This window comes from Grampus griseus, assembly GCF_964374135.1.
Source record: "Grampus griseus genome assembly, chromosome: 11".
NCBI lineage: Eukaryota > Metazoa > Chordata > Mammalia > Artiodactyla > Delphinidae > Grampus > Grampus griseus.
In genome coordinates, this window is record NC_139005.1 from 446,178 (window position 1) to 469,482 (window position 23,305).

Consider the following 23,305-nt stretch of genomic DNA (forward strand, 5'->3'; position numbering starts at 1 on the left):
AGTTATCCTTTCCTGGATCTTCTCCATCAATTCCGCATTTTATTATCATGTGTACACCTGATATCTAAACCTAATCCATTGATTAGGTTTGAATGCCTTTGAAATATCTGCTTCAAAATAAAATTTAAGAGACGAGACATTATGTGTCACTCCGTGTGACGCCACAGGAAATAGAGACTACCACCACTGACACGGTCTTGCCACAAAGATTAAACCTGAATATGATCAGGCCTCTAGAGCAACCTACCAATGGAAAGGAGATACAGTCGGCCCTTGAACAGCATGGGCCTGAACTGGAGGAACCACGGATACTGAGGGCTAACTGTAAGTGATACACTGAGTTTTCCCAACAGTAAATACTACAGTACTACCCCATCCGCAGTTTGGTGAATCCGCAGATGCAGAACTGCAGGTATGGAGGGAATGCATGTATGAGGACAGGAGGGCCAACTTTAAGTTATATGAACATTTGCAGCTGGAGGGAGGGTCGGTGCCCCTAACCCCCGCATCGTTCAAGGGTCAGCTGTGCATGTTAGCTGGCATCTCAGTGATTCAGTCAATAAAATCCAGGAGGTAGAAAATTTAACAGAACAAATAATCTGTAAGTAATTAGAGAGAAAAAAAAAAAACCCAAGAGGAAGAGTAAGTCTGCAAATTAAGAGACTTAGGTCACGTATTATGTGATCATATGTACATGAAATGCCCGGAACAAGCAAATTCACAGACAGAGTCAAGCCATATGGCCAGGGGCTGGAAGGAACAGGAAATGGGGAGTGACTACTCTAAGGTACGGGGTTTCTTTCAGGGAAGATAAAAATGTTCTGGAATTAGACAGTGGAGATGGCTGCACAACTCTGTGATTGTACTAGAACACATTAAACTGTATATTTCAGAAGGGTAAATTTTATGGTATATGAATTATATTTCAAAAAATCTTTAAAGACGAGACATATCAACCAAATACAATGCATGAGCCTTGCCTGGATCTCGATTCAAACACATCAGCTTAGGAAAAGACCTTTGTGAAACAACTGGGAAAATCCGAATACTGAATAAACAGACTATATGCTGATATTAGAATGACTGTTAATACCTGAGGTAATCATGGTATTCTCAGTTGTTAAAAAAGGGATATAATTATCCCTGGAAATACATACTAATGTATTTATGAGGTGTGCTTCAAGGTAATCTAGGGGTACAGTGTGGGGAACAGATGAAACAAGACCAGACACATGCTGAAAGCCGCCGAGGCTGAGGGACGGACACGGGTTTGTTACATTATTCGCTCCGCTTTGCGCACGCCTGACATTTTAATAATGAAAGATTTTAAAAGATGAGTGATGTAATATGCCAGTAAAACTTAACCAAGGCCAACAGTTCACTCCTCTCTAAAGTCTGTTTATTACATGTGAGCACTGTGCCCTAACACTCTAGCCTTTCCCTTTAATGGCCATTCTCCTCTTTTTCTATAAGCAGTTAAGTTCATAGGAAAACCAATTCCCATGAGGAAAAATTAAAGAACAACCTACAATTCTGAGATAACTACTATGGATTATTTAATGCTTTGGCACACATTCCAATTATTTTTCTTGGCATATACATACTATACAGCCTACATTTATACATGTACTTTAAAAAAATCATTCTATTAATATGGGTTTGTGACAGCTTTATTCCTCCACTTCTTTTGATCTATTTAAAGAGCATTATACCAAGATGCTTTTAAAATCCCTATACAGATGAACTGACATTCAGTTTGGAAACTTGACATGCTTGTGGACATTTTTTTTATTTGAGTCTTATGTACCTACCAGATAGCCATATTCATATAATGATGCTATATCAGAATTTTGCAAACATTCATGCAAAACATAAAATGCAAAATATGGGCTAATTGCTTAAATAAGCCAATCTGATTTTGACTGGGGTGGAAAGAGGCATTTCAGTTTCCTATCATAATAAGCCAGGTTCTTTTTAGCCCTGAAGGACTTAGGAGAGTAATACTGGATTCATCAGAGCAAGTCATATTCTAATTGGCATGCTTCATTTACATGAGGTATTCAAGCCACAACCTTGGCAAGATGAGGGACTAAAATGAAGCAGGGAATGGGAAAAAAGGATGGGTGAAGAGGGAGAGTAAAGACTGGGGTTTACGCCAATTTTTTAGGATAAGCATAGGATGGGGGGCGGGGGGGGGGGAAGGCCGGGAGACATACGAGAGTTGATTGTGACAGTCCTAGACAAGGGTGACAGGAAAAGAACATAAAATAGGGGGAGAAGGCGAGTCATATTAGGTATCTAAATATTTGTTGTTTGATATACTAAGAAATATATCATAGCCAAGCTCATTGTTATTTATAAAACGAGAGGTTTGTTTGTTTTATTCCACGAAAGCGAATGAAACAGTCAGATATTTTAACAAATTTTTTTACAGCTAAGTAACATACTAAAACTCCATAATAGTGACTATTTGGTAACAAGGTTCCGTGTGTTAAATCTAACATAATAGCCCCTGCTTACAGAGTGCTTACTATGGGTCCAGACACTGCACTAAAATCAGCACTGAACCACACATTATGTCACTCAGTTCTAATAAAACTTCTGAAGTTAGTAGTATCATCTCCACTTCACATATGTGAAAATTAAGACTTCCAGTGCTAATTTACCTGTCCAAAGATATGCATCTAGTCAGTGGCAAAGCTGATACTGAAACAAGTCCGATTACAGGCCTAGGATGCTAATGATTATGCTCTAATGCCTCCAAAGCCTGTATTAAGGTAAGTAAAAATAATATACATCTATTAGGTACCTAAGGTCACAGTCTGGCTCACAGTAGTGACAATTCTGAGTAGAGGTGGCTATTTGTAAAAATAACTGTACTGCACTTTCTCATCCCTAGCACCACATCACTAAGGGCCAGACTTCCTCCTCAGTGAGCTGGACCACCCCATACCGCATCCCCTGAGACTCGCCCCGGCAAGGTGACAAGTGGGGGTAATACAGCCTGAGACAATGGATCAGCAGCATGGTTCAGTGGAAGAACACTGAGGCTGGAATCAAAAGATCTCAGCTCCAGTGCTGGTTCCAAAATGTACGAGTCAAGGGGTCTTAAGCAAGTACTTTAACTTTTTTTCCCCCTGATTATCACCTGCTTAATCAAGGGGTCTTAAGCAAGTACTTTAACTTTTTTTTTTCCTGATTAATCACCTGACCTAACTGACTAGCTAACTAAACAACAAAACGAAAGTTAATAAAATTCATTCTGCCATCTCTGAGGGATGGCTGTAATGCTCAGATGGTACCCCTGTAAGAACCACAAGAAGCTGTGTCCCCAAAACATACTCACCTGTGAACAAATGACCACCTGGAGAGAAATGTCACATCTAAGGCAGAGAAATGAAGAGATCATGGGAAATTCAGGACAGATGGGAAGGCAGATGGCACAACTATGGAACATGTGGTTCTGCGCCAGCCTTAATCAGAAACACTGCATAACACAGCTGGATTTATGCATTAAACAACAAGCTCTAACAGTTTTCTCTTGTACGATGCTATCAATCCCTCCTGTACTTTATCACTAACACACTAAAATCTTGTAAGAGAAACGATAACTTGGTTTATACCTTATTCCAGCCGCTGGCATGAACTGTGGTCTCCACTGTACATTCCCGATATGCCTGATATGTCAATGGCCTGTAGAGATTTTTTTAAAAGTCTGTGTCACAAAGAAGGAAAATTCTAAATTTCCAGATAAATAAACATACAGTCACTACTTTGCTGTTGAACTTTTTGCTAAAGTAACACAGATTTGTCAACATATAGTTTTCTGTGAGACATGGCTTTTAACATTTGGTATGCGTTTTTCTTTAAGCATTATCTACAGGCTGAGATTTATGCTACCAGCTTGGGAAAGCAGTTTACAACATAAAAAGAGAAAAATATAAAATAACAAATTTTTTACAATTGCTTGAAACTTATCCAACAAGGCTTCTATGTTGGCGATAAATATAAACACTTGGGTTATTAATACAGAATCAAGTAATAACAAATAACAAAAATTACCTCATTAATAAAATTGAAAGAACAAGTTAAACTTTTTTAACAAGTTAAAGGCAAAAAATGTAAAATATTTAAAAGTTAAAGAGACACTGTCACTGGAAGACTTTTCAAACTGGGGACATAAGTTGGAATAAGCAAGGTCAATAAATGAGCTCTATTTTTAACCTGGAGTCTTGTGACACCCAACCCTGGGGCGAGGCTCTCCTTCTGATTATTCCTGTCACACAGACACGTTTACTGAGGGGATGGGCGTGAGTGCTGCATTCTCAGCGTGGGCCCACGTGCAAATTAACACCAACGACAAAGACACTCCGTAGCAACTCACACATGAAGGCACCAAGGCTCTCAGACAACAGATTAGTAAAGATTGACCTCCCCCCTCCCCCCACCGCCTTTTGTTGGCAAAGAATTAACATATATGTAAAAAAGGAGAGGCGTCTTGCTTTTATAGGATTTTAAAATCCATTCCAAAGGCATTTTCTGCTCTGACCACCCCGGGTCTGTGATCTCTTCAGCCCATGAATATTTAAGATTGATAACAGGTACACTTACTGGTAGCCTATTGCTATGTTTTATATTTTTATACATTTGTGTTTTATATTCTATTGCACACTAGGAAACTGAAGCTCAGAAAAGCTAAGAGACTGTCCCAAATCCACAGGGCTGCAAGCAGCAACAGAGGAATAGGAATTCACACCCAGTTAGTGCTGGCTCCAAGGGACACGCCGCTGCTCCTAGGATTTTGAAATGGGCCATGACACACTGATGCCCCATGTAGCCAAGGAGCATCTGGACCAGGGTAATGAGGTCCAATAATCCTCATTATTATTGAGGAACACACCAGACTGCAGAGACTCGCTAAAAATAAAGAACCTACGACATCTCACCAATAATTTTTATAATAAATACATGTTCCAACTATAATATTTTTAACACATTGAGTTAAATAAAATATATTTAAAATCTGTATTTAATATCTTTACGTGGCTGCTAGAAAATTTTTAATTACATACATGTGACCTGCATTTTATCTGCTGGACAGCGTGTGGCTCTAGATGTTTCAGGAAACAGTTCTGATGACACAGGTATAGTTCTTTTCTGTAAGTCAATATAACGTAACAGCATAGTGACATTGAAGGAGTTAAGATATGAGGGATGACCGTCTTAATAAGATGTTATGTGCGACCTTCCTGCTATCGCACTGCCATTAAAGTAAGCGTAGAACTGTTTGAAGGCCCGGGCGACACACTAGGTGGTTGTAACACAGGCCTGAAGCAGACACGCCACCGTCTAACCTGCCTGTTGCTCCCTGCAGCTCTGCTTGCGTGCATCAGTCCCTTCATGGCCTTTCCTGAACTGCCTGCTGCGCTGTGCACCACGCCAGGCCTTACGCGGAGTCTATCAGGCTAAAGTACTTTAGCATCCTTCAGAATGAAACATGATTTGAAACATTATACGTACACACATATATGCACATAAAAGATCCAGCAGATTAAAACACTCAAAGGAAATCTTTTTTTTTTTTTGCGGTACGCGGGCCTCTCACTGCTGTGGCCTCTCCCGTTGCGGAGCACAGGCTCCGGACGCGCAGGCTCAGCGGCCATGGCTCACGGGCCCAGCCGCTCTGCGGCATGTGGGATCTTCCCAGACCAGGGCACGAACCCGCGTCCCCTGCATCGGCAGGTGGACTCTCAACCACTGCGCCACCAGGGAAGCCCTCAAAGGAAATCTTAAACGTAGAAAAATAAGTAGTTAAAAAATCAGCCCTATCTAATGAGCTACTTGAATTCAGCAAAGAAGAAAGGGGAGGGGAAAAACTTTTCTTTTCTTTTTTTTTTTTGGCTGCACTGTGCAGCTCACAGAATCTTAGATCCCCCGACCAGGGATCGAACCTGTGCCCTCGGCAGTGAAAATCTGGTGAAGTCCTAACCACTGGACTGCCAGGGAATTCCAGGGGAAAAACTTTTCAGATTGCTGGTGCTTGGCTGTATGAAGAGTTCAGGATTAGTTTCCCTACTTTAACAAAACTGTTTGGGGGAATAAGTAGTTATTTTCCACCTTAAAAATACTGCCATCAACCTGCATAATACTTCTAGTTCATCATCAGTTATTTTCAGGATATTAATAACTTTTTGAAGTTGTTAAGTTTTGGGGGAAGACAAAACAAATATTCATCTAAGACTGTATTTTTTAAAATACAATTTACTTTGCAGTGAAAAGATCAATTTGTCCTGTATATCATGAAAAGGACTCCAAATACATATACTGTCATACTGTTCTTCACATACATTGTACATATATAAAACTATAATGCTGTTCTTTGGAGAGCTCGTAGTATCCCAGTAAAGTGGAAATGAACAGAGAAGCTAGGACAGAGGGAAATGACTTGACACAAATAGTCTGCATCAAAGCTGGAGACCACTTTTTGCCTTACGCTTCTCAGTTACTTTACTCCCAGTCCCAACTGCTTTTACAAGTTCTTTATGTTTGTATCGGCCGAAGCGTAGGCTCCTTCAAATCTAAGATGAAAGCTAAATATACCAACTCCATGCGAGTATGGCTGCTCCGGCTTAGCAGAGTGGAGCGGGCCTCACCTCCTCACAGCACTCTGAAAGCCACCGCTGTGCCTCCAGATTTCCTGTCTCAGTTTTACTTCCCCACACCCAGAATCTTCTCTCCACATTTATTTTTAAACTTTCTATGTATAAAGTTAAGAAAATCCAAATATGATTTTCATTTCACTGTTTCTTATGTATAGCTGGGATTTTTACATTTGCTCATGTCACCAAAATATGCGGAAACAAACTGAATCATCCTTAGACCCAAACTGCTTTCTCCTAGCAAATGGTAACGTATAAGCTTTGCCTTTGTGGAAGTAAGGGATTACTTTACTACAACAGTAATCTGGCATCTGAATGTTGGCCTCTTGAGTGAAGGAACAGTCTTCACCTTGTTTTAGTCGTCAATCTTCATTAAAAAACATTTTTTTAAATTCACACCAATCTGTTAATGATTCTCATAAAAGAATTAAGGGAAAAAAATGTTTAAGGTTTACAATAAATGATTTGGTTCTACTTAATATACTTTCATGATGAGCTTCTTGCCTTTGGCTTTAATAGCCAGCACGACAGCTAGGAAAGAAGTTTCCACAGTAGGAATGTGGCATCAGTTCCACAGGTAGGTGTGCAACCCGAAAGTGTAGCAACATCCGGGACACCCCAAATATGGACACAATGTCAATCCCACAGTACAATGAATAAAACCCCAGTCATTCCACTTACGCTGGTCACGAGGGAGTGCTGGTAAAAAGTGGTCAGCACAAGCGAAATAGCTTGTGTTTACAACCGGTGAAAGCATTTGTTGAAACCTGACAGCCCAACAAGTAAATACAAATGGTCAAATTCATGCTGGAACAATTAAATCACTGCTCAAAACACAAACAGAGATGATTTGGGAAAGCAAAAAAAGAAAAAGTAGGGGCTTCCCTGGTGGCACAGTGGTTGAGAGTCCGCCTGCCGATGCAGGGGATACGGGTTTGTGCCCCGGTCCGGGGAGGTCCCGCGTGCCGCGGAGCGGCTGGGCCCGTGAGCTGTGGCCGCTGGGCCTGCGCGTCCGGAGCCTGTGCTCCGCAATGGGAGACGCCAGAACGGTGAGAGGCCCGCGTACCGAAAAAAAAAAAAAAAAAAAAAGAAAAAAGAAAAAGTGAAGACAAGTAAGTGAGAAAAGAAGTGACACTGTTCACCTAAAACGGAGGCTTAAGAGCGCAGAGGCCGTGGGGACTCACCGGCTGAGGAGCGTCTGCAAGGCCCCGAGCAGAGGCGCCCTCAGCTCCTGCGACGCCTTCTCCCCAAGGTGAGCCAAGCAGTCCTCTACGGAGCTGTCGGGGTTTGCGGGGCTGAACACGGGCGAAGTGTGGCGGTCGAAGCCTGTGCTGGCGAAGGCTGAAGACGACAGAAGGAAAACCCAAGTTAATGAGCAACGTCAGAAGCTGTGCTGTAAAAGCTCAGGGGGTTAAGATGCCAACTACCGGGAACTAGCTAATAGTTAGTTATAAGCCAGTTAAAAATGTCAGATAATCGTCATGGGATATTAATGTTTCCTTTAAAAGGCCTTCAATTTAGAGGCTTCTTTTTTTTAAGGAAAGATGTTTATGAAAAATCTTAGTTTCAAGAGAAGAAAAAGGCTCAACTGACATGGCAAAATACACAAACCAATTCTGTCTATCACCGCAGCCCCGCTCAGTCAGAGAATAAGTGAGAGCAACGCCCAGCTGTATCACCCCTCAAGATCTCAAGATTTGTTTTTACCTTTACAAATGTGGCTCTTCTTAAACCAGATTCTAATCAGTTATTCCACCTTAGAGGACCTCATGACTTTCATTCCCTTTTAGAGTGAACTTCCAAACTCACAATCATGCACATGGATATATTTTAAAAGTATACAAGCTGCCCACTCACACAGCCAGCTTCTCCTCTGCTTCCTCACTCCCTGTTACACAGACGCAGCCCTGCTCTAACTGCAGGAAGGAGAGGCCAGATCATCCCTGGTCCAGGGTACAAATGGGGTGCAGGGCACAGACCTCCAGGAAAGCAGGTGGCTTGTACCCACTCCCAAGGGTTATCAATAACCTCCACAAAGCATTTATTGCATTAATGCAAAGCTTGCTCCTAGAAGGCTGCAAATTTCACTAGAGTTAAATATGTATTTCTTCAAGAAAGATATACATGGCTACAAAGTTCACAGATGCTGCACGGTCTGAGCAAGCCTGAGAACGCCCACTCTGATGCTAAGTCTTGGGGAATACAGGTTCGATGAGGAAGTGCATATAAGCCTTCGTTGCCATTTTCTTTTCTGCCTTTTGCCCATTTTGCCATGCAGTAGTTACCAGAAATGGGCAAGGATTAAAACAGAATTATAACATTAATCAGTTAAAAATGTCAGTAGGGGCTTCCCTGGTGGCGCAGTGGTTGAGAGTCCGCCTGCCGATGCAGGGGACACGGGTTCGTGCCCCGGTCTGGGAGGATCCCACATGCCGCGGAGCGGCTGGGCCCGTGAGCCATGGCCGCTGAGCCTGCGCGTCCGGAGCTGTGCTCCGCAACGGGAGAGGCCACAGCAGTGAGAGGCCCGCGTACCGCAAAAAAAAAAAAAAAAAAAAAAAAATGTCAGTAAAGGAAAATAAAAGAGAACATTAACATTAGGTCTTGTTAATGTTCAAAAGGGAGCTGATTTATAAACACGATTTCTATTTTTTCTTGTTAAAAATTACTGGGCAGGGAATTCTTTGGCGGTCCGGTGGTTAGGACTCGGCACTTTCACTGCCGAGGGCCCGGGTTTGATCCCTGGTCGGGAACTAAGATCCAGCAAGCCACGTGGCATGGCCAAAAAAAAAAGAAAAAAAAAAGAAAACAAAAAACCCAAAAATTAAAAATAAAAATCACTGGGCAATACACATCTACACAAAAACTTGTACATGAATATTCACAGCATCATTACACGTAACAGCCAAAAAGTGGAATCCACCTAAACAGCCATCAGCTGATGAATGTGCTGCATCTACACAGTGGGGTATTATTCTTCATACAATGGGATGAAGTACCGATCTGTGCTACCACGTGGATGACCCTTGAAAATACTATGCTAAGTGAAAGAGCCGGTCACAAAACACCACCCAGTGTATGATTCCATTTACGTGTAGACCCATAACAGGCAAATGCATGGAGACAGAAAGCAGACGGATTGGGGATGGAGACAGGGGGCTGGTGGGACTAGAAGTGGGAAGTTACTGTCAACGTATACAGTGTTTCTTTTGGCGGTGTTAAAAATGTTATCACTGCCACCACCATCTATAGCACATGAGAAATGAAAGCCGCATACTTACATTTCTCCCTTTAGCGTTATTAATATAAAGATATCAATCACACTGAACGGAAAGTAGTACCTTAACATGACTGTGTAGTCCATTACTTAACACCAGAAAAGGTTCCATCTACTCTGTTGGGTATAGTTTAGAAACTTATAAACAGATTCCCCCAGGAAAGAAAGAGGTACTTTCTAGTTTCACCCCTATAATCCTATACCCATGAAGCTGTGTAATGTTGTGAACACTCCACTGTAAAAAAAAAAAAAAAACACCACACCAAACAACCCGCTAATTAACTAGGAAAATAAGGATAAAGAGACCTTCACAAATTTCTTTGTCCAGGGATTTTAGCTCTTCTTCAATTTCAGTTTTAACTTTTAATAAAACTTCTTGATCCAGAGATTGTGAAGCTATATCCTGTTGAACCCCTGAAACCAATAAGAAAGGTTACTAGTGAAAGAGGGGGAAAGAAAACATTAGAATATGGGTAGGATTTTAAGCATTAAGTCAGAAAATACAAAATCAAAATTCATGATCTTGACTAGGGGCTAGGAGATAACATAAAGATGAGGAAGCTGAGGCCTGGGTAGGTTGTCCCACGACTATGGAGGAGCTGTGACTGGAATTCAGGCCAGTGTGAGTACAGAGCCACTGATGCAGCCTGTGTCCTCCTCCTCATCTGGCTGGGCTGCTAGGAAGGAAACAGTTCAGAAACAGTTTTGACATAACAGGAAAGGAAACCTAAAAGGCTGTCTAGATCAGTGATAATGTCTCCTGAAAATGACATTCACGGCCCCTTACCTTCACATCTTCTTGCAAACTGCAGCTCAAGAGAGAAGGCCCATTATCATCAAAAGATTTATATCCTCCAAATTAAGAAAACCATGAATATACCAAAAGTATGGGGCACAAGCTATTCTCATGCAGTAAAAGGAAAAGTAAGGTCCTGGTCTGTAGCACAGAATGGAGAACAAAGAGGAAGACTCCAAAGGAGAAAAATAAACCAGATGCTGAACAATTTACTCATTTTTCCTGCCCCAGATATTTGGGGCAGAGTGTCATCATTTCATCTGAAACCCTGAATCCAACCATGATAGCTCACTCCTCCCATTCAGAATATATTTATTTTATATATTCCCAGTACTTTTACAGTTGTTTGTATCACTGCCAAGTTTTCTAAACAGAGGTTTTAGGCTTTAATATGCTTTCATCCTTTGCAAACAAAAAATTCTGAATTCAAAGATGAGCTTACTAATTTAATTTAGGTCAAGAAACTTATAGCATCTGTAAGTCTTTAAAATTCATTTGAAAACTAAAAGGTTAATAAACATTTCTATATCTCACAGATTATCTGATTACATTTCAACTTTCAAAGTTGACCAAAATAATTTTCCTTCAGGCTACATAAAACACTTTCCTTCTGAGCTGAGACTAACTAAAATAAAACTCAGACCCTCAAAAGGATTTTTTGTGGAAAATATAAAATTCCTTAGGTATTTCTAGTTGAAATGCAACAGAAAGGATCCCCTCAATGTCATGGTTAATATATATTTTATTTAATGACATTTCATTTAACATTTCTGCCTACATATATATATATATATATATATAAAATATATCTTAGTTGAAACTATATACATAAAAATTTTAAAACATTACCTAAAACAATATGCTACTAAACAACCAGTGGGTCACTGAAGAAATCAAAACGGAAATTAAAAAATACCTGTAGACAAACGGAGACAGAAACACAAGAATCCCAAATCCATGGGACGCAGCAAAAGCAGTTCTAAGAGGGCAGCTTGTAACAACACAAGCCTACCTCAGGAAACAAGCAAAATCTCAAATAACCAAACTAACTTTACACCTAAAAGAACTACAAAAAGAAGAACAAATGAAGTGCAAAGTTAGAAGAAAAGAAATCATAAAGATCAGAGCAGAAATAAATGAAACAGAGGCTAAATTCAGAAAAGATCAATGAAACTAAGAGCTGGTTATTTGAAAAGATAAACAAAATTGATAAACCTTTAGCCAGACTCATGAAGAAAAAAAGAGAGGACCCAAGTAAAATAAAAAGTGAAAGAGGATACAATCCACACCACAGAAACACAAAGGATTATAAGAAACTACTATAAACAACTGTACACCAATAAAATGGACAACCTAGAAGAAATAGATAAATTCCTTGAAACATGCAATCTCCCAAGACTGAATCAGGAAGAAAAAGAAAATATGAATAAACCCACTGCCAGTAATAAAATTGAATCAGTAATTAAAAACCTCTCCCAGGGCTTCCCTGGTGGCGCAGTGGTTGAGAGTCCGCCTGCCAATGCAGGGGACACAGGTTTGAGCTGTGGTCTGGGAAGTTCCCACATGCCGCGGAGCCACTAAGCCCGTGCGCCACAACTACTGAGCCCGCGACGTGCCACAACTACTAAAGCCTGTGTGCCTAGAGCCCGTGCTCCGCAACAAGAAAAGCCACCGTAATGATAAGCCCGCGCACCGCAACGAAGAGTAGCCCCTGTTCGCTGCAACTAGAGAAAGCCCACACGCAGTAACAAAGACCCAATGCAGCCAAAAATAAATAATTAAAAAAAAAAAAAAAAAAGAATCTGCCTTCCAATGAAGGGGACAAGGGTTTGATCCCTGGTCAGGGAACTAAGATCCCGCATGACACCAGGCAACTAAGCCCAAGTGCCACAATTACAGAGAAGCCCATGAACTGCAAAGAAAGATCCCACATGCTGCAACTAAGACCTGACACAGTCAAAAATAAATTTTAAAAAAACACACAATCTTACGCAAAATTTGAAGACAAAATGTATCCTATGAATAAGGTAATCTTTGTAAATTCTCAAAAAGCATAAACATCTATCTTTACATATAGGCTTTGTTTTTCCAATTTTTTTCTTTACTGTGGTAAAATACATCTCACAAAATTTACCATCTTAACCATTTTTAAGTGTACAGTTCAGTGGTATTAAATACATTCGTAACGTTGTGCTACCATCCATCTCCAGAACTCTTTTCATTTCGTAAAACTGAAGCTCCAGACCCACTACACAGTAACTGCCCATTACCTCTTCTCCTCAGCCCCTGGCAAGCGCCATTCTACTTCTCCCTCGATTCTGACTACTCTAAGTACTTCATGCAAGTGGAATCATACAGCATTTGTCTTTCAGGAACTGGCTTATCTCACTTCCAGACTTGTAATAAATCTCAAGTACTGCTTACAATTAGAACAGGTTTTCCTTTTAAAAGTAATCTGTAGTTTAGACGGCTCTACAACTTCACCGATTAATATCATTACACTAGGTAAAGTGACTTCCAGAATATACGTAACATTATTAAAACAAGGCAAACACAGACTGGGAAATTATTTGGGGTCAATCTTATTTCTTTCACTGAAATTCTCTCTCTCCATCTGGCTTCCTGGAAGGCATCTCAGTAAAGGGGAAGGTAAGCTTTGAGGCCAAGCATTCCAGCTCATTACACGTGACTTTAGGCAACGAAAATAATCTTCCTGAACCTCTCCTCTTACGTAAACAGGAAAATAATACCTACCACAAAGAGAAGCTGTCAAGGGCAGTGAGATAAATTAGTTAAGCTCCACCACATCAAAAATGCTCAAAAGATAGTGGCTCCCACCCACCAATCCTTTTGACTCTCTAAAATGGGTTGTTACCATTGCACAGTGATCTTTCCCCAAACCTTGTCCCTGTGAACAGAATCAGCTTATCATAGATTTCTAATCAATGATGCTTATACAGAATCTGCTTTAAGTACTCTAACAGTCTGGACCAGCAGAAACCACCTTCTGACAGTTTAGATAATGCTAAGTGACATAAAGTGTCTGTTATAACACCAACAGTTACTCTCACTCTTCAATTGCTGCAAGAGAGAATGGCTTAATATCAATTGATCTAAAACTAAAATACAGAAACTTCCCTGGTGGTCCAGTGGTTAACAATCGTCTTGCAATGCAGGGGACACCGGTTCGATCCCTGGTCGGGGAACTAAGATCCCACATGCCGCAGGGCAACTAAGCCCACATGCTGCAACTACTGAGTCCACGTACCACAACTAGAGAGAAGCCCGCGCACCACAACAAGGAGCCTGCATGCTGCAACTAAGACCCGATGCAACCAATAAATAAATATTAAAAAAATAAAACTAAAATATATATTTTTCCTGAACACATGTCCAACAGAGTTTCATTAATTTATATTAAAAAACACAGAAGGAAAGTTAATTTTTTAAATATAAGGGTACATTTCACAATAAATTCATCTGGGAAGTTTTACCAGGAAGCTACAGTTCTGAGTACCAGAAGGTCCCTGGTTTTCCAAATTTCCAGCAGATGTGACTGCCTCAAAGAGACTTGCCTTCAAACTTTTTCCAGGCTCAAATAATCTCTGGCGTGCTCAACAATGGAAGAATTTTGATCAGTCACTGCCATGAGCTACAGTGAACACAGGACTTTTAAGACAAACCCTTCTCTTACCTACCTGATCCTCCTTCACATGCACTTCCACAGCAGAAGCAGGGTGAGCACCATGCTGAAGAGCTTGGGTTAGCCTTTTAAGTTCTGCAAAAACATCTCAAACTCAACATCGGCCAGCTTGCTTCTGACCTGTCCTTAATCAGAAATACAGAACTCCTGAATATTTCAGACTCTTTCCAGGGACTACAACCTGCTGGATGAACCTTTTTATAAGGCTTCCTGACAAGAGAAGTAGTCCCTCCATTCCTTGCATTCTAGATTTTATACTCAAATTAAGCTGGATCATCAGAAAAATCCCCAGATAATATTACCTATTTGTTATAACTGAGCTGCACTTTGGTGCCATTTCCTTAGCTTTTATCCACAATTACATTAAGAAAGTGTCTTGAAATGTAATACAGTATTTGATATTGACATTTTCTACTGCATTTCTCTGTGCCTTATGTAATAAAGCTCTAAGTGAAAAAACAATTCTCTTAAAGAATAACATTCCACTTTAAAGAAAATAGTATAGCTTCTGGTTATGGGAAAAAAATCCTGGGAACTAAATGCAATAGTCCCCTTTGTGGTTTCAGTTACCCGCAATCAGTCACAGCTGGAAAATACTGAATAGTAAATTCTAGAAATAAAATTCGTTATTTTTATATTACACACCATTCTGATTAGTGTCGTGAAATCTGGTGGGGTCCTGCTCCATCCCACCTGAGACCTGAAACACACCCAGCATATCCAGACTGTATACACTATCCGCCCATTATTATAGGAAAACACCAGTACACACAGGGTTTGGTACTAACCGGCACCGTTCCAGGCATCCCCTGAGAATCTTGGACCATATTCCCCATGGAGGAGGACCTACTGTATACCTTCACTTATTTTTGGCTTTGCCTCAGAACCAAATTCACTGCTCAATGCTAGGATTACTGTATAGGACCCTACAGACTACATATCTATAATCTATTATTCCCACTATGGAAATGTAGAGTCTTCCTATTCTGACTTGATTGGAATTTATTTATTTATTCCCATTATGTATTAATTATAAGGCACATTAAATGATATATGGTAAGAAATTTTTAAAAATTAATTCCTCTTCCCACCCAGTATGAACTCACTGCCAATTTCTTCGCTAACCAAAAAAGACATTTTTACCTAACCTGGACTGCTCTTCCTTTTCCTGATTATTTAATTCTGTCCACCCTGCAAGGACCAATTTTTTAAAATTAATTAATTAATATATTTATTTATGGCTGTGGTTGGGTCTTTGTCACTGCGCAGGGGCTTTCTCCAGTTGCGGCAAGTGGGGGCTCCTCTTTGTTGCGGAGCACGGGCTCTAGGCATGCGGGCTCGGTAGTTGTAGCTCGCGGGCTCTAGAACGCAGGCTCAGTAGTTGTGGCGCACGGGATTAGTTGCTCTGTGGCACGTGGGATCTTCCCGGACCAGGGCTCAAACCCATATACCCTGCATTGGCAGGCAGATTCCCAACCACTGAACCACCAGGGAAGTCCCAATTTTTTTTGGCTTCGCCAGGCGGCTTGCAGGATCTTAGTTCCCCTCCCAGGGATTGAACCCGGGCCCTCGGCAGTGAAAGTGCCGAGTCCTAACCACTGGACCGCCAGAGAATTCCCTGCAAGGAGCAATTTAAGTCTCTCTACTTTTCCACAGTAACTTCACTGACTACTTATGTATCACTGATGTTTGAACATGTATATCATTTAATCTGTGCCACATACTTTAACACTTAAATATATACTGTCTTATACCATTCAATGATATTATAGTTTATTATCATTAATCTGACCTGATTACAAACTACAAAATATTTGAGGTAGTCCCTTTGTCCTAGACTTGGGTCAAGTAAGGACTAAAAAAGTACACGAATACTTGATAGCAATAGCTATCACTGTCACTGTGATGAAGACTCAAAGCATTACGATGTATAACACAACAACTCTGCTGGAAAGAAAGGACACAAGAAAAAGACAAAAAAAAAAGTTATAAATAGATTCAGAGGAATTAAAAAAAGTTATCAGTATATTCTGAGGCTACCTCAAATGACAAAAGTTAAAAGAAATAAAGAAAATGAGTAGTCATTTTATGTAAGAGAGTAAGAATACAGAACAACTACCTACACAGGACGGTAATGAGAACATTTATTTATGGTGATGGATTGTGATGGAGAACACTGAGGAGGAGGAATGGAAAGAATAAGACCTCAACCGCCACCTCCAAGCTTATGAGAGTTTTCAGAAATGACTTGCCCAAGCTCAAATAAATTATACAGAAAGAAGATTAGAAAGTAGATATTCTGATAAGTAAAATTATTACTGAATTCAAAAACATACAATTACAATTTTTGAAGTACAATGAATGAAAAATAAGGAATATATGAATGTTTTATCTGCCATCTGCCCCTTTCAGGAAAATCTGCACACCTAAGACACATACACACCCTCATACCCATCACAGCACCACCAACACCAACACCAGGCCGCAAAGTAAATGACAGGAATGTCTTGGTTACCGCATGCCTCATCCTGCCCGCTTAAAGAAAAGCAGCTGATTAAAGGCGTACCTATTCTCATGAGACTAATGTGATGCTAATTACACACGACAAGTTGTCATACTTGATAATAAGCCATGTGGAAAACCTAAACCAGAAAAAGTCTACTGCTGTCAGGATACAAAAGGCTATTTCTTTAATAACCAATGACACAGACAGATTCACTGCTTTTCATTCAACCAGCCCCCACCCCACCCTGATTTTCAAAAGCACAGAGCTATGCAGTAGTACCAATGCAGCATAAATCCTGCACTATAAACCCAGAAAAATATCTCAAAGATAAACAGACTTTAGTACACTAAATCCCACCCACCTCCGTGTCAAAGGAAGGGTCAGGTGAGTCAGCAATCATCATACTCCAGCCCTGAAATGCACTCAAAACGAATATCAGACCAACAAGCTGAGAACAGCTCTATGTATGGCCTAGACCTTCCAGAGCAAATGCTTTCTAAATCTATGGTTCCCCAAACTGGGGCACATTAAAATTACTGAGAGAATATTAAATAATAATGAAGTAATAATTAAAGATACAGATTCCCAGGACCCAGTATGGAGCATCTGGTTCAGTAGGTCTGGGGCAGGGCTCCATAATCTTTGTTTTAGTAAGTGTTCAGGCAATTAGACTTGACAAATACTGCTCTTGACAACCCAAATAATTATAAGTAAATAATTATAATCAAATTATAATCAAATCAGATTATAATCAAACATCTACTGAATAGTACAGACAACACAGTTCAATTATTCATTCAACAGAAAAAACAAATACTCCAAATGATACCATACTGGACGAGTAAGAAACCAGATTTTTAAGAAACAAATTCTACACTTCCCCAGTGGTGCAGTGATTGGGAGTCTGCCTGCCAATGCAGGGGACACGGGTTTGAGCCCTAGTCTGGAAAGATCCCACATACCACAGAGCAACTAAGCCCGCACGCCACAACTACTGAGCCCGCGTGCTGCAACTGCTGAAGCCCACGTGCCCAGAGCCCATGCTCCACAACAAGAGAAGCCACCGCAATGAAGAGTAGCCCCTGCTCGCCACAACTAGAGAAAGCTCACGCACAGCAACGAAGACCCAACACAGCTAAAAAAGAAAAAAAAAAAAAAAGAAACAACGAAATTCCAAAATAGTCAATCATAACAGTAGTTTCCAGGCTCCAGTGTTACCACATCCCCAGCTATCCTGCAGATTAGGGGAGAGATTTGAGGAAGGACGGATCTAAAGAGAAGAATGCAAAGAAAATCCAACGAGCACCCACTCAAACTCTGGGTTCATAGTAGTCAGGATCAAACATCTCCTGTTCCTGATAGAAAGAATGTAAAACAATTAAACAGTACACATCTCTGGAAATAATGAATTGTGAACCACTATTGGGATCGGGTTATGAGAACCTGTCTTGAAAAATTGATTTGAGATGGTGATACTCCCCAAAGTGATCTACAGATCCAATGTAATCCCTACCAAAACTTCCAACTGCAGGGCTTCCCTGGTGGCGCAACGGTTAAGAATCCGCCTGCCGATGCAGGGGACACAGGTTCGAGCCCTGGTCCGGGAAGATCCCACATGTCGCAGAGCAGCTAAGCCCGTGTGCCACAGCTACTGAGCCAGAACTCTAGAGCCCACGAGCCACAACTACTGAAGCCCATGCACCCTAGAGTCCGTGCTCCACAAGAGAAGCCACCACAATGAGAAGCCCGTGCACCGCAATGAAAGTAGCCCCCGCTCACTGCAACTACAGAAAGCCGCACACAGCAATGAAGAACCAACGCAGCCAAAAATAAATAAAATAAATTTATTTTAAAAAAAAAGGATGTTCAACATCATTAGCTACTAGGGAAATGCAAATTAAAACCACAATGAGGTGCCACTGCACACCACCAGTATAGCTATAATAAAAAACATGGACAATAGCAAGTTTGGCAAAGATGAAGAGAAACTGGAACCCTCATACACTGCTGGCGGGAATGGTACAGCCACTTTAGAAGACAGCTTGGTAGTTTCTCACAAAGCTAAACATACTCTTACCACACAATCTAGCAATCATGTTCCTCGATATTGCCCAAATGAGTTGAAAACTTATATCTACATAAAAACCTGCACATGAATGTTTATAACAGCTTTACATATAATTGCCAAAACTTGGAAGTAACCAAGATGTTCTTCAATAGGAGACTGGATAAAAAAACTATGGTACATCCACACAATGATATATTATTCAGCAATAAAAAGAAATGAGCAACCACAGTGAGATACCACTTCACACCCATTAGGATGACTGTTACAAAAAGAGCAGGAAACAACAAGCACTGGTGAGGGTGTGGAGTAACTGGAACCCCCGTGCATTGCTGACTGGAATGTAAAATGATGCAGCTACTGTGGGAAAAAAGGATGGCACGTCCTCAAAAAAATTAAACATAGAATGACCCACCAATTCTACACCTGGGTATATGCCCAAAAGAACTGAAAGCAGAGACTCAAACAGATTATTTGTACAGAAATGTTTATAACAGCATTGTTCACAATAGTCGACAGGTAGAAATAATCCAATATCCATCAGTAGACAAACAGATAAACAAAATGTGCTTATGCATACAATGTAGTATGATTCAGCATTAAGAAGGAGTAAAATTCTGAAACAGGCTACAACATGGATGAACCTTAAAGACATTATACTAAGCAAAATAAGCCAGACGCAAAAGAACAAATATTGTGCAATTCCACTCAAATGAGATTCACAGAGACAGAAAGCAGAATAGTGTTTGCCTAGGGAGGGAGAGGAGGGGAGAATGGGGGTTAGTGCCTAACGGCTGAACGAATAACAAGCCAGCAACACGACATGTATTTGACAGTCACATTACTAATTAACAGACATGAACTTACTCTCCTTCCTAACCTAAGAAATGTCTTACTAAATCCTTATTAATGACTACAACATCAAGGTGCTCTATATTAAAAGATGCAAAGTTGAACATAACAAGTTACCATCTGGCATCATATATGCAAGTCAACAGGACTTCTACTAGTCAGAATATATAATCTTGAACGTATTCAACAAACTAACACAGTCTGGAAGAGCTGACAACTTCTGGAAAAGTTCAGAGTTAACTATTTATGGAAAAGTACGTACCCAGCACATGACTCACTTAGGAAAAAATGAAAGACATTTAACGTGACAGAAATCTTGAGTCACGAATAGGGTCACATCCTTTAGCCTCTTCTTTTCACACCTATTGCTTCATGAATTTGAAACCAAACCCTAACCACATTGCACCAATGCATGCTACAGCAGGCCCTATTTATAACAGCATGGCATAGAAGGGAGTTCTATATCACATTTTAGATAACAAATCGGACAGCAAAGCAGCAAAGACAGCAAGTAGAACCTAATTTTTCCTTCTAAGAAGTTAGCATACACATTTGTATTTATGTATTGACGTAATACTCTGTACTTAGGCTTAAGGAAACAATACAAGGATAACCAAATTTCAAAAACAAAACAAAAACGTCAAAGCAGGTAAACTCCTCAGATCCTACAATGTTCAGGTAGAAAAAAATTCTATGCTCAAGCAGGGGGGGAAAGTTGATCAACACAGGTTTATGTAATTGCTTAAGGTCCTCACAAACTTAATAAACCACAGGGGTTGAAAAGGCCTGGTTTTTTGTGAGCATGAAATCTGTTACAGTTAAGAAATATCATAAATAAGTGGAATTTGGGTAGATGGGGAAGTACTTTATGTATTAGGGTGACCAACTCACCCAGTTTGCCCAGGATTTTCCCAGTTTTACTCACTCCTGGGCAAACTGGACAGCTGGTCACCCTGATGTGTAAATATGGGAGATATGTTAATTAGGACAGGGTAGTCTATGCGGCAGTGATAAATAAAGCCAGCAATTTCAGCAACTTAACCCAAAGGTCCCATCTCTCCCTTGTGCTCCATATCTAACCCGGGAAATTGGAGGCAAGGAAACTGTCATGCAGTCACTCAGCAATCCTGCCTGATGGTGGTCCTGCCCTACTACAGCTATGCCCTTAGGAACGTACATCCCCCTTAAATCCACAAGGCAAGGGAAAAAAAACGGGGAGGATGCATACTGGCTCTTAAATGTCACAGCCTACAAGTGCCACAAACCCCATGCACTCACATTTCACTGGCTAGGACTAGTCGTATGGTCCTGCCTAAATGCAGTTTCCCAGGGGCCCGGGAAGGAGACAAGAACAAACAGGGGAAGCAGCAGGAACCACTACCAGAGAAGTCTACTATTCTAGAGCAGCTCAGCTCAAGGGGAAAAATACAGATAGGAATAAGCATAGCTTGTTTACAGTCCAAGGCAATGACAGACATGAGACACAACAGGTAATAGGATCAGGAAAACCAGCGGAAGTCTCTTCTGTAGAACAGCCTGAGGGAAAAGGGAGGAACTGTGGGTTCTCCATGTAAGAGGCAACATGAGGAAGCTCAGTCTGCTTGTAGCATGCAAAATACATGACGGAGAAAACATGAAATGAAGAAGAAAAATCAGGAGACACTTGCAATACTTTGAGGCAGGACCTGAAGGATAATGGGAGAATCGTCACAAAATTGAAACAGCTAACAGTCGACAAATAGGGAAGGAAGCAGAGATAAGAGTTAAAGGATGACCCCTGTGCTTCAAGCCTGGATAGCAGGTGGTACCCTTAACAAATCACTGTAAGAACAGGGGCTAGCTTAGAGAGGAAGATAAAAAACTGAGTTCTAGACCTGTGTGTCTAATAATATTACAGCCACTAGCCACATGCAGCTTTTTAAGCTTAAATAAAAATTAAATAAAATTAGGGCTTCCCTGGTGGCGCAGTGGTTTAGAATCCGCCTGCCAATGCAGGGGACACGGGTTCAAGCCCTGGTCTGGGAAGATCCCACATGCCACTGAGCAACTAAGCCTGTGCACCACAACTACTGAGCCTGCACTCTAGAGCCCGTGCTCCACAACAAGCGAAGCCACCACAATGAGAAGCCTGCGCACCGCATCGAAGAGTAGTCCCCACTCTCTACAACTAGAGAAAGCCCACGCGCAGCAACGAAGACCCAACACAGCCAATAAGTAAATATTTTTTTAAAAATTAAATAAAATTAAAAATTCCGTTTCTCAGTTGCACTAGTCATATTTCAAGTATTCACATGTGACTTGTGACTGTAATACTGAAAAGAGCAGATACAGAACATTTTCATCACTGCATAAAGTTCTATTAAATAGTGTTTTTCTAGACCTATCAGGCTATAACTAGCAGGGGAAGGTTATAGAAACGTAAATGAAGCTAGAACTGGAAAGAAAATCTGCAGGCTGACAGATTGCCTTCTACCAGCAAACACTGGTGAACCACCTCCTACAGTAGGAGACCGTAGATATCTATTTATTGATGTGGACAGATATTCAAGTCTATTGTTAATTTTTTAAATGTTACAAAATGGCATGTACATGATCTCAGTTTTGTAAACCATAAATTCAAGTTTATATGTATCTATAAAAATGGGAAAATGTTAATATTTCATTATTTCAGTTACTGGATTATAGGATTTTTTTCTTTCACTTTTTTACCTTTCTGAATACTTTCAAATACACATATATAACTTATACAATTAAAAAGAATTATTTTAGTAAAAAAAGAAATATGATTAAAGGAAACGGATTTGGGCTTAATATAAAAAAAGAACAGGGACTTCCCTGGTGGTGCAGTGGTTAAGAACCCGCCTGCCAATGCAGGGGGCACGGGTTCGATCCCTGGTCCAGGAAGATCCCACATGCCACGGAGCACCTAAGCCTGTGTGCCACAACTACTAAGCCCATGTGCCACAACTACTGACGCCCGCGTGCCTAGAGCCCACACTCCGCGACAAGAGAAGCCACCGCAATGAGACGCCTGCGCACCGCAACCAGAGTAGCCCCCGCTCGCTTCAACCAGAGAAAGCCTGTGCACAGCAACGAAGACCCAACGCAGCCAAAAATAAAAGAACAAAAACACAGCATTTAGTTTTGTGCATAAATAGACTGAGCTCCTCAATAATGAGAAGAACAATGTTCCTTCTGCACTGTCATTGGGGGTTAGCAAATTAGGGCCCATCAGCCAAACCTGCCCCCTGCATATTTTTACACGGCCCACAAACTAAGAATGGTTTTTACGTCTTTACATGCCTGAAAAAAAGGCAAGATTAGTACTTCGTGACATGTAAAAATCACAGGAAATTCCGTGCCCGAAAATAAAGCGTAACTGAGCCACGCTCACCCAGCCGTGCATTCCCCACGCAGCTCCAGCGACAGTGGAGACGAGCCGTCCACAAA

At 40.9% G+C, this 23,305-nt stretch overlaps 1 protein-coding gene across 2 annotated transcripts in view; it reads right to left on the reverse strand.

The window, feature by feature from the left end:
• The window catches only part of BCL2L13 (BCL2 like 13), a 66,125-nt gene that overhangs the window by 19,263 nt on the left and 23,557 nt on the right, over nucleotides 1-23,305 (reverse strand). Inside the window, exons 3-5 of one of the 2 annotated variants that reach the window (XM_082665239.1) lie at nucleotides 10,240-10,347; nucleotides 7,844-8,000; nucleotides 3,624-3,693 (exon numbers count right to left, since the gene is read on the reverse strand). In XM_082665239.1, the coding sequence (XP_082521365.1) occupies nucleotides 3,624-3,693; nucleotides 7,844-8,000; nucleotides 10,240-10,347 (335 nt within the window). The remainder of the gene's footprint in view (nucleotides 1-3,623; nucleotides 3,694-7,843; nucleotides 8,001-10,239; nucleotides 10,348-23,305) is intronic. The other variant, XM_082665240.1, reaches the window with a different exon arrangement.